Below are 13024 nucleotides of genomic sequence, written 5' to 3' on the forward strand. Positions count from 1 at the left end.
TATTAGTATAGATATTTATGATCATGCCACACTGTTTCTCATCACAGTTTATAATAATAAACACCATTAAATGGTGTGATCCTCAAAGTAGCTAGTTTAGGACTAAATCATTGTTTTGTGTTGGAATATTCTCTCAACCATAAAAAGGTACATATACTATATATTCTTCATATCGTAAAATAAATAGAAAGATTCTAATCTGCATTTAAATTTCAACATTTTGTGATAATCAACTTAAAAGATTACTTTTGTCGTAGGTGTGAATAGGTTTGATGAATGTGTTCACACCCCTTTGATTGATATGCCCCAATCAATTTATACAATTGCTCCTATGGAACCAACTCATACACTTTCACAACTGTAAATACTCCTTACTCCTTGATTAATATGAATAGGCCCCAGTCACAGATGCCTATAGGTCTATATGATTTTTACCCTGACAATTGTAATAATATAATAATATAATGTTTCCCCATAGCATATTTCCCAAGTTATTAGAGCATGAAAACACTTTTTTATTAAAGCAGCACTGGAATGCTCTCATTTAAACAATGAATACAACAATAAAGCTTAGCTCTTCTATTAAATCTTTTAAATTATGGCTAGTGTAAAGATAAATCTGCTGCTCTAAGGCCAGAGTCAGTATTGTTGGTACAGAATGGGCTAAGCTAACATCTGCATTTCTTACCTGATATGGCAATACTTATTCCAAGTATATTTGGTATTTTTTGTAAATTTCACATGTTCCTGATTAAAATATTTGTTATGCTGCAAGATAAATAAAAATAAATAACACAACTAACAATAATTTGTTTACACAAACAGTTTGACTCTGCTTAAATATAGATCAGACAGACAAATATAGCAAAACAAGGACCACGGAGACAAGGATGAACTCAAATACAGTCTTTAATCCAACTCAAACAGGGCAAGACAAGGCAGGGCAGACACACAGAACCACCGGGAGTAACGAGTAGACCAGACCAAAAGGAACTGAACAGGCAGGAACTAAATACACAGGATAATTACACACACAGCTGAACGAAATCATAAACAATCATACTAAACAAGGACAGGAAAAACCATATAAGGACACAAGAGGGTGGGAAACACACAACAGAGGACTGACAGAATGTCAGAAATGTACTTATTTTATTTAGGGGCAAAATTTGTGTTTTGGAATTGATTTTATTTTTACCTTAATATGGACATATGATTTCTAACAAATAACACATAATGTGTTCTATATACTTGAATTGTATTAGTTGGACAATGTTTGTTTGATTTGTGAACTCACATCATTGTGATAGTTATGTAGCTACTTACATTTAAAATATATATATATTGTGGAACAAAACATAAAAGTCTTATGAATATATTTGCATAAGTGCTGTCAAATGATTAATCACATCCAAAGTAAAAGTTTTTGTTTACATTATATATGCATCTGTACTGTGTATATTTATTATGTATATATAAACACACACACATACAGTATATATTTTGAAAATATTTGTTTATACATTTATATATTCTTATATTTTATATTATATATATATAAATATATTTAATATATAAACATAAACATATTTTTCTTAAATATATACATGCATATGTTTGTATTTATGTATACATAATAAATATACACAGTATACACACATATATTATGAAATCACGATATCACGATTAATCGTTTGACAGCACTAATTTGCATTAATGTTCATTGTAGTATTTATTTAGGAAATAATTACCCTGAGTTGTGAGCATTTGTTACATAAATCTTTTAGATAACTATCATTGAAAAGTATCTAATAAAATGTGAAGCTGCAATAAAGAAAATGTTTGTCAGATTTTTTCAGTTCACATTATTGCAAATTCATGTTTAAATGTAATTGTTTTTACATTTATTGTAATAATATGTTTTTGTTTTTTTAATCACTTATTTGTTTTGGAAATTAGAGTTGTGTGCATTTGTTACATAAATCTGCTAGATACCATAGAAGAGTATTATTGTCATCATCATCACAATAGTACAATAATCCATACATCTATTTGTAGCACTTTAGTGCGCCGGTATTAATAAGCCAGTAAACATTATTTTAACTATCCATCGTTAGAGTGATGATATTGTAGGTCAAGATGGCGCGCCATGATCTAGAGTGAGTCATGGCGTCCCTAGAGTCCACAAAACAGCAGCGTGCATGGCCACTTTTCAGAATGGACTTAACTGCTTCTAATACAGAGCGAGAACTGCATGGACTTTATTTTAAACAACACGTTCTATACATGAATTAACCAAAGGAGTATTATATTCCATTTAGATGCTTTGTTTCGAGGTTTAAAGCGAAATATTTGTTGGTAAAGACGACCTAATGGGTCTTTCAGGTAATCCATATTCATCCGCTCAGAGTTCCTGCCTCACGCGCAGTGAAGGGAGCGGAACCCGGATGGAACTGTCATGGCTGCCGTCACCGACCTGCCAGTCTAAAGAGAAAAAAGAGGTAAAATTCTCCAAACTGCGCTTATTTAAAACAGCAGTATTAATTAAGACACAATGGCATTTAATTCAACTATAACGGTCACTTTTTTGAGTAGTGTGCTCCTGCGTTGACTTCTTTGTTTTTTAATCGTTTGATTACATCCAGCGTGGGTGGGGGCGACTTGCTTTATTTTTGTTGATGTGGATAAATAACGTGGCTTATGAGTGAATGACTTTGAGTGACATTTGTAGACTTGTTCGCTAAGAGAGTAGCGGGATAGTCGGTGTGCATCCAGAAATGCACGGCCATAATTATCGTGTTGAGTCGATTGACAAGGCACTTCCTTTAGTTGAATGTGCATTGTGCGAGTCCGCGTTGCACAAAGTTGGTGAATGTCAACTTCATTTAAATAACCGACTTTAATCATTCGCAGATGGGCGACTTAGTTGTTGAGTGTTGCTAGTTTGTTTGATGTTTTTAAAAAGTTTGTGCATCTGTAGAGTGCTTGTGAAGTAATGAATTCCTGGTCAAAAGTTTGGCTAATATAGCATTTGAGGAAAATGAGTAGAGATAAATCAACGCTGTCTGTGACACAGATGTGCATGAGATTACGGTCATGCTGATGAAGTAAACGCTTCACATATGAAATGATGTGCCATGCATCACTTCATATCTTAGTTACACCCACTTTTTAACCGCGCTGAAAATCGAAGTGTTTTCCTTCATTCTAAATGGATTATGGAGGTCATCATACAAATATTAATCCATTTAATCCGAGTATTTCCACTGTTCTTTAGATAGACCAGTTAAATGTATCTTCTAAAGTTTTAAATAAATTAGTGATGCTGGCCACAGTTCATCAAACTTCTCGGTTGGTTAATAAGACCTAATAGAAAATAACAGACTATATATATATAATATATATAATTTTTTTTTCATGTGATATAAAAATACTTTTAAATCTTAATTGATACTGTGAATCAGTAAGTTGTTATTAAATACTTAATGTTATTAAAATGTTTAAACATTAGCTTCCCAGCTGTCCACAAATTTGACTAATGGCATGATTATAGGTTTTATATGTGCAATCTTGAACTACATTAATAATAGACCCGTTAAATATTTTGTTTCAAAAATTCTTTGTGTATTATGACATGTTTCACATGCTTGCTTGCAAACCTGAATTAAACTGTTGTAGTAATGAAACTGTTTACACAAGACAATTTGCACTTTCATACACAGTTGACAACTATGTGTAAAATATATCAACAACTCTTTTACCTTTGACACAAAATAAAATTTTGATCACAAGCAGTGTGATTAAATGAGTTAATTGCAAATTGTACTGATTGTTGTAGAATTGTTTGGATCACAACATTTGTCAAATCTTAATATATATATATATATATATATTTGATTTGATAGATATTGACATATTTAGACATTGTTACATTTCAACAGGCTACCAGTGTGCAGACTGAGTTAGAATTTCTCATAGTGAGATACTAGGCATTTTCTCCACAGTAAACAACATTTAATTTATTAAACAATATTAGAGCAGTTGTTAGGTGGCCCAAATACATGTGTGACATGGCATCATTACATTGCATCCATTTATCATCTTGGAAATAAAAATAGATATTTTGCATTTCTAATTTTGTGTAAAAAAAGAAATGTCCTAACATTTGGCAGTTCAATAATGAGTCAAGACACAAATATGTAAAAAATGCGCAGTTGGAATTTCTTCTTATGGTTCATTCTTTACACTGGAGTGCTATATTCTGCACTGTAAACAGTGTACTACTCATTTTGGAAAATGTAGGAAACCATCCATGTATTTACAGAGCATTGGCATGCTATACATAGTATACAAGCTATGAACTGCAGCAGTAATAGGTGTGGTATGATAGTATGCTGTTCTGAACATCTCTGAAACACAAAAAATATATGGAAATCTGTAGAATGCTCCACAGATTTTTCGCAGAATTTGTAGAATATTCAGAAACGTCTAAGTGTAGAATATTTATTTAAAAAAAAAATTGATGTATAGGCCTAAATCCATTTGGACTCATAATAATTGGATTTTTCATAGAAATGCTTTTATGATTACAAGATTTTTATACTTATTTTGTAGTATAACAACTTAAAGGCTGCTTAGACTATAGTTTTTTAGGATGTAAGGAATTGAGGTGAATGGTGTTGAAATGTTTTCTGTCCTGCTTTCATGATGAAAACACCAAGACCGCAAGCATTAAAGGCAAAAAGATGTAGCCTGTCATTTTGAAACCAATACTAGTATTGCAAAGCTTATACACTCAACATGTTGCATTAAATAAAAGCATAGTAACTTTTACTAAATGGGTAATTTTCCATAAATGCTGTAAACATTAATTGTGCAGTAGTATTATTCCTATATTACAATATAATAATGCTTGTTTGTTTTTTAATATCGCAGGAGCCTTTATTCTAAAGCATGGAGGTCAACCTGACAACATCCGATGATCCCCCTGAAAGCCATGATCTGAGCCAGGATGATGACACCTCACTGGACCAAACTTTGCCTCTCGATTTGGCACATCAGCTTCCAGAGACAGCCTCTTGCAATGAACATTGTGACCAAGATGAAACACCCCCTGAGGAGTCAGCCACTGATAATCTTCCTACAGACGGCAAAGCTTCTGGAAAGACTCCATGTAAGATGCAGCAGGGTGCAATCTTCTCTGGAAAAATACTGAGTTTTTGTTGCTCTGAATGCAAAGATGACACCACTTACAGCCCTAACGACTTGCTGAAACATTTTCAAGGAACACACAAGGGGACTCTTCCAACTTATCCTTGTGATCTGTGCTTGTTTGTCACCAATGAATTCTCATCTCTTCAGCGGCATCGCATCGGACATCGAAACACTTTGGTCACGTGTGAGATTTGCAACGATGGGGTGCAGTATTCGCTTCTTTTGCTCACCAGGCACTTTACCAACTGCCACAGCCGTAATGGACAATTTCTCTGTAAAAAGTGTGAGTTCTCCACCCGAGATGCAGGAACCTTTGTTCAACACATCCATCATCACAACGAACGTAGTCACAAATGTGTGAAATGTCCACATACTAGCTCCACACAAGGGGAGCTGCAGAGGCATAACATGGTGCATTCTGGGACTTTTCCTTTCTCTTGTCAGATTTGTGGCTATAGTGCAGGTCGCAGAGATTATCTGAACAAACATCTTACTGTGGCACACGGTGAGGAAATGAACAAGTGGCGAACCAATGAGGACAGTTCTGGAGTTAATTCACCTGGATTAAAACGGTTGCTTAAAAAGTCTCCTCCAGTTGGAGGATCCAGAGAATCGCAGTGGATGTCAAAACGTAACTCAATCCCCGGTGTAGGTCTGCTTGATCATAACGGCAGGTTGTTTAATCCTGAAAAAACCTTGGAGGAGACCCAGCAGTTCCTTGAAAGAGCTGTTGGGGTTAAAAAAGAGAGTGTTAAATGGACAAAGTCGCCCCTAAAAAGTGAGCCGCAAACTTTGCACCTCATTCCATCAACAACGCCACAACCAAAGTTACAAGAGCATGAGATTAGTCCAGGAAGTCCAGGACTTCTGAATTCAACCAACAGCAATGGACTGACTGTCCTTATGGTGAAAAATAAGATTTCTATTCCACCGAATTGCACCACTAAAGTCATGGGCTTTAAGATGGTAGATGGTAAAAAACATTTAGTTCTAAAAGTCATACCGACAAAACAAGAGGACTCCACTGAAAGTGAGGTTTCTGATTCACACCTTGGTGACGATGAAGATAAAATAACCAGCAGCCCCTGCTCTTCATCCTCACCAAGCATAGGATCTCTCCTCAGTTTAGAGTCTGGAGAATCAAATGAGATATCTTCAATAAAAGATGAGTCACAGGAAGTTGAAAATCACATTGGCAACCATCTTCCCCCGACAGAGGAGCACAAAGTTAGCTTTGAGATTGCAAGGAAAGATAAAGCAGGGCAGGTTAATAATGAGGATACTGAAGTCTCACATAGTGTTGAAGTACTGTCCATGGCATCAAAAGATGCTGCACTTTCCCTCTGTCAGAGCCGTCAATCCAATGGAAGGTCATTGCCTCATCTTCATGAGGTATCTTTTCTCTGTTCAAGTGAGAAATGCTCCACTGATGATATCCAGACAGCCAGCACACTTCCTGTTTCAACTAAAGAGCTTTCCTCCACTGATTCTGAGACCACACTTTCTGATTTGCAGATGGCTCAAGTAGATTCATCTAAATACAAAGCTAAAGCGATAGCTTCGGTTATGGATGAACCCTCAGGATCACAGTCATCTGCTGATGAAACCACATGTCCTGATGCAGTTTCTGATTTAGAATCAAACCCTGAAATGTCTGTAGAAGGCAAATCCACAAACACTGAAATTCTGAAATCTAAACTTCCATCAAAAACAACTGTAGATGCAACATTTTCGGTTATGTCGGAAGAAACATGTGAGAATAGTACTGAACCAAACTCCCCTATTAAAAGTCCTGTCAAAAAGAGCATCTTTGATTTAGTGGCTAAAGAAGGGGAGGAGAAAGTTGAGACCTCTTCCGCAGAAGTCGGAGAGAGCTTTCAGTTTTTCTCAAATGCTCATTCTGACTCAAGTGAGACTCCAGCCTCAGACAGTATTGTTGTAAAGTCCTCTGAGGTAACTAAAAACAAAACCACAAAGGCAAACGCACAAAATGAAACTAGTAAAAGTGCATCAACTGAAGCCAAAGATAGTAACACAGAAGTTGAAAATAACTTTCTCAATTCCCCAAGTCAAGAGGTCTATAGTTTCCACAATTATTCTAAAGACACTTCTGGGAGCTCTCCTGATTCATTGCTGCCTGAGGAAGACACACCGCAGGGCCTGGAGGAAGAAGAGTGCGAGGAGGATTTTGGTGATTGGAGCTTAACTCTTCCAGCATCACCTCCTCTTCCAACTGAAGAAGATAGCAAGGGAGGGGCTAATGAGAGTGATTTGGTCTCTCAAAGTGGAGAGAAAGCATTAGAGAGAGTGTCAGATAGTGATATTGAGGTCGATGAGTGCATAGCTACTGTAGATGATTCACTCATGCCTGAGCTTCCAGAAAAAGGAGAAGCAGCTTGTTCATCAGCACCAGAGAAGAAACAAGAAGGCATCACCTTTGCGAGTGAGAACACCGCAGCAAGCGTGAATAGTGCGGCTGTTTTGGGCAAGATACTCGAAAAGCACTCAGATGCCATAATCAGTCAGCAACTTGAGAAAGAAAGAATGAGGTCTTCAGTGACAGTACAAGAAACTGCTAGACCGACCAAAACCACACTTCGGATCTTGCAGACACCTGAAGGAAAACAGCAGATGTTCCTTCAAACTACAGACACTCCATACGCCGTGCCAGTTCAGCTGAAAAGTGGAGCTGGGTTCAAGCTAATTACTAAGTCCTGTTCTCCCAAAATTAATGTGTCTTATGTGAAACCTGGGATTGAGATGGCCAGCAAGGCTACGGGAGTAGCTCTCACTTTAAACGGAGGCAGAATCGGCATGTCTGCACAAAGTTCAAATCTTGAAACAAAAGGTCAAGCGTCTGCCCAGATGACACCAAGTGGCAGTGGAAACCGCTACTTTGTCAATGCTTCTGCTCTTAAAACATCTCTTCTCTTATCAGGTGCTGTCAAGTCCTCATCCGGAGAACAGGTGACCAACGTGCCACAGACTTGTTATTTGGTTCAGAGACCACTCCCCGTTACCCCGGTTAGTAGTGAGTCAAGTGGTTCAAGTTCTAAGACTGTACTTGCAACTCGTCCTGTATTGGCCATGCCTGTGAATGCTGCAGATAAAACCAGTCCCTTGCAGACTGGGAGGCAAGCTTACTTGGTTAGATATATTTCTCCTGCCAAGTCAGGTATACTTGTAAACAATTCAGACGGGAAAACGTTGAACCAGGGCAACCAAGTGAACGATGCTGGCAAAAACAGGGTTTTCCTTAAGATAGTTAGAGGTCCCAACGGCACTAGATTTCTCTCCACTGCTCCATACACCACAGCCAAAAAATCTGTATACCTTGCCACAAGCTCTCTACAGTCACCTTGTTTGTTAATGTCCTCAAATAAATCTTTAACCAATGTGTCGGCAGGACTTAAAACCTCTACTAATTCACAAGGTCTCATTCATAAACTCATCCCCGCATCCCAGCTTAAACACATTCTATCCCAGTCCAAAGCTCAAATCAAAAGCAGGGCTGATCACGATGTAGCATTACAGAAGTCGCCGCTTGTTCCCTGTTCCATCCGTCCACGAAGCCAAAGGAAACGGAGGCGAAGGGCTTTGTTTGAGGAAATGCTGGAGAGCTCCTCCAAAATGAGGAGAATCTCAAGCAAGTCGTCGGCCGAGAAAGACGCTACCTCAATTTGGGAGCCTGTTGCGAAAGATGTCGTGAGAACGCTGAGGCTCTGTCCCTTTAGTCCACTTCAAGAAATCAGATGTCCTCGGCGTAATCAGCCTGTGGTTGTGCTGAACCATCCAGATGCAGACATTCCTGAAGTTGCTAGCATCATGAGGTCAGTGAACAAATACAGAGGTGAAGTTCTCAAGGTGGCACTGTCCCAAAATACAGTTAAAGCCCTGTCGGAGTCTCCAAGAACACTTTCAAAGCAGAGTGCTTCCAATGGCAGTGGGGCTGAAAGATCAAGGCCAGTAGGAGGTGCTGTTCAAGAGAGATTCATACTGAAACTGAAGTTAAAAAAGACTAGCAGAAATAAATATGAGGTGGTGAGGTCCTCATCTGCTGGTTCAGAGCAGCAGTCAACATTTTGTTGCTGGTTTTGCGGCCGAGTTTTCAACAACCAAGAGGACTGGATTGGCCATGGTCAACGGCATCTAATGGAGGCAACAAGAGACTGGAATAAGCTGTACTAATGCAACTACAGAGCCCCTGGATTGGGCAAAATGCCATCCCTCATTGTAGAAAACAGATTTCTTTGTAATATTTTCTTTTTTTAAATAGTACAGTAAGATACAGTTAACCTGTTGATATTATTTTTCCATAGATTTTTCTTCAGAAGCTTTTAAAGGGTATAGTGTAATAGAGAAGACTTTGGTACCTGAAACAAGTGTGTATGTAAATAATTTTCACCCTTGTATATTTAAATCAAAACCCTGGAGTATGTATAGAACGGAACTGTGAAAACTGGACACTGTATGTTTATGGTGCAAGCAGAAAGATCACTGGTATAAGATGGTGCTGTCTCTTATAGACCTCTTTTAATGCAGACAATTGAACTGAATACTCAGGTAATTCCATAATTTTTGAATGAATGAGTGAATGCTCCAGTTTATAAAAAAAAAGTAATCTGTGTTTGATTGTAGATTTTTATGTACCATCTAAGTACAGTTTAAGTTGGCTACATTGTTATACCTACATCACTGAACCAATTTTAATTTCCAATTAATGTCCTTTTGGGGCTTTTCAGAGAAATCGAATTTGATATGCAAATTTTAAAGGGGTAGTTCACCTAGAAATAAACAATTTTCTCACCCTCATGTCATTCCAAACCCGTACAGCTTTTTCTTATGTGAAACGCACAAAAAAAAAAAACCTTGTATCACCAGTATTATCCATGCAGTTAAAGTCAGTGGGGTCTAAAACGTCAGACCCCACTGAATTTCATTCTGTGGACATTTTTCAAAATATCTTCATAAAGGTTTGATGTGACATAAGGGTGAATAAATGATGATTGAAATGGTGAACCATCCCAACTGGTTCCTGTGGAAACCATCCTGTTAAAATGTTGTGTACTTTGAGGTGGTTTGCCATTAACACGCAGTATTTGTTCTCATGTTGTTTATTTGGGTCAGTTTCATGTTTCGCTGGTACCATGCATCTCCCTTCATAATGTCAGTTCAGACCCGGTGTCATTTCAGTAGCAATAATGGACTTTATAATGCTGTAGTTGGAATTTTTCTCTGTAAAGATATTCTGAATCTACATCCGTCAGTTATGGCTTTGGTGCTTTTGTTGTCCTTTTCCTTATTTGAAATGAAGTAATGCACCTGTAAATGTACTATTATGCTTTACTAAAAAAAACATAAAACAGGATGTATTGAGATGCAAGCCAACAAACCTCAAATAGCCAACCAAACACTAACTGTATTTTCATTTTCTGTGATACTTGAGTGCCTCATTCTGCCTCAAAGTTTTAACAAGAGGGTCTGTTTTTCCATGGTAAAGTCCAGATTTGTGAGATTCTTGTGTGCTTAGCAGAGTTCAAAGATTGAAAGTTGTGACCATTTATCCTCGCTACATTGATTTTTGTTTTCAACTGATTTATAAAGCCACAAAATTGTGGCTTCAGACACTATATTCTCATTGATAGCCCTAATATCAAGTCTTTTCAAAATGGGTTTATGTTTCATAGAAACAATTGGTTGACAGTTTAAAACTCGTCAAAACACAGCTGAGATGGTCATTTGAGTTATGACATTTAATATATTCTTTGCATTAAAAGCCCGGTTTACTAGGAATTCAGTACTAGTATTGTTTTAAACGTCAACACTGTCCATAGCTGATGGTGTACTCAATGGTGCTTTTAAATCTATTTGAGTTTGCTAATTTTTTAGGTTTTTAAAAAAATATATAATTTCTTGTTAACACCCCACAAGTGCTCTGATCTGCCACACTTTAGTCTCCCCGAGAGATCTCTGTAATTGTTAGGACAATGTCTTCATTTGTCTGTGTCCATTAATTGGTCTTTGTCCGTTGTGCTTGAAAGAAGCTTTGATGGCAGAGAGGTAATAATCCATCCTTGATTTAAGTAGCTAGTGTTCAGTGTTTTATAGTTGTCCGAATAAATCAGTGGATTTTCTGAAGCTTTACTTTCCCATGTTCAGTCAGTTACCTACTTTGTTTCTAACATGTGAGAACTATGTTGTTGGCCTATAAAGTTTTATTTTCAATATTCACTCAGTATGTTTGTCACCCTCTTTGTGACACGACAATCACTGTTATACATTTGAAGTAGTGGATCTGTTTATGCAAACCATAACAGTTGACTAATATTCAGCTCAAATGGACCAGCTTGAAACGAGTATGTCACGCCATGGAAGAGCAAAAATTTAGTCCTCACTCAGACACCTGTCAACCAAATAATGTTTGTCCTCAAGCAAAAACGTCCTTTCTTCTTGTTGTAATGCCCATGTCACACAGGTTTTATTGGGATCTGAGAGACGAGTTTATTTTTTTATGCTAAGTGCCTAAAATGTGATGCACCAGGTTGACACTATATTGTACTGTATTTACCTCCTTGCAGTTCCTTCTTTAATAAATGTAAATACCTTTGAAGAAGATGGTTATTTTTTATGACTGCAAAAATCCTTGCCACTTTTATCACCTTTGGCATTTCTGTTACTTTAAATCTGGTCTGGCAGGCAGATGTTGCAAGGGATCACTCCCCTCTAGATGGCAGTATTGCATTAGGTTAGTAAAATAGCACTGTCTTTATAATGTCATGCAGAGGGTGTTTTACTGGCACATTGGCACAATATTGACTTCCTTTGTATTCAGCAGTATGATGCAAACAGGGGCATTTTTCCTCTGGCAAGAAATGTATTCTCAACATTTTTGTGGAGTCAGCTACACTTCTAAGGAATTCACAATAGAGCAAATGCATGTGCCTTTTTTTGCTTTTTGGTCCGAGATTATAAATCCAATAGTATAATTCATTCATTTCGTTTGCAAATATTCAACAAAGTTGCAGATGTACAAATGATGATCCCTTTCAGAGATCTTAATGCCAATCTTAGAGCTACTGTATGATAATACAATTCGTACATCTCTCACATAATCAGTTCCTATACGGACAGCAACTGCTAAATTAACTTTTATTGCATCATTTAGTGTTGTAGATTCACTAATCGCTTTAATATTCTCATATTTGTTAGCCACAGTTTAGTAACCCTAAACTAAAACATTTGTATGTCAGTTTGTTGAAAAATATCAAACCATTGTTTTGGTCAACATGTAATGATACTTTTTTAAATTATTATTATTATTTTTAATTTAAAATGTAAAATTTTCCTTCAGTATAGTTGTCACTTGCCTGGAAGTATGCAAGTGTAGTGTTTTTTAATGAACATGAGTAAAATATAAATATTGAATGGCATTGATACATAGAAATATACAAGTTTTTAAGCAAGGTGTGTATCAGTTAAATGTGTAATGATAGTAGAAAAAAAGGGAGTATAAGAAGAGGGCTTTTCATTCCTCTTCTAATAAAATGGGGTTTCTTATTATTCCAACACATTTCTGGGCCTTTTCATTTTCATATATTCCAATGACATTGGCCTATTTTATAAGTCATGCTAGTGTGGATGTTATGTATCAAATGAAACAGAATCTATATATGTATAGAGTTTAACAGTACATGACACTCCAAATGAATGTATTTATTATCCTATTTTAGATGTGTTCCCATACACGCTCTAATTTACCAGACCTTGGTTCGGCTTTCACCTTCATTCTCATGAAGGCTCTGTCATGATA

At 36.9% G+C, this 13024-nt stretch overlaps 1 protein-coding gene across 1 annotated transcript; it reads left to right on the forward strand.

Annotated features, from left to right (window-relative positions):
• The first annotated feature begins 1811 nt into the window (after nucleotides 1-1811).
• On the forward strand, nucleotides 1812-11832 carry si:ch211-214e3.5 (zinc finger protein 518A). Its single transcript, XM_058793119.1, has 2 exons — nucleotides 1812-2501; nucleotides 4936-11832. The coding sequence occupies exon 2, from the start codon at nucleotides 4954-4956 to the stop codon at nucleotides 9400-9402; it is 4449 nt and encodes a 1482-aa protein (XP_058649102.1). The 5' UTR covers nucleotides 1812-2501; nucleotides 4936-4953; the 3' UTR covers nucleotides 9403-11832.
• Nucleotides 11833-13024: the final 1192 nt, after the last annotated feature.

The sequence above is a fragment of the Onychostoma macrolepis genome, chromosome 12 (assembly GCF_012432095.1).
Source record: "Onychostoma macrolepis isolate SWU-2019 chromosome 12, ASM1243209v1, whole genome shotgun sequence".
Classification (NCBI taxonomy): domain Eukaryota; kingdom Metazoa; phylum Chordata; class Actinopteri; order Cypriniformes; family Cyprinidae; genus Onychostoma; species Onychostoma macrolepis.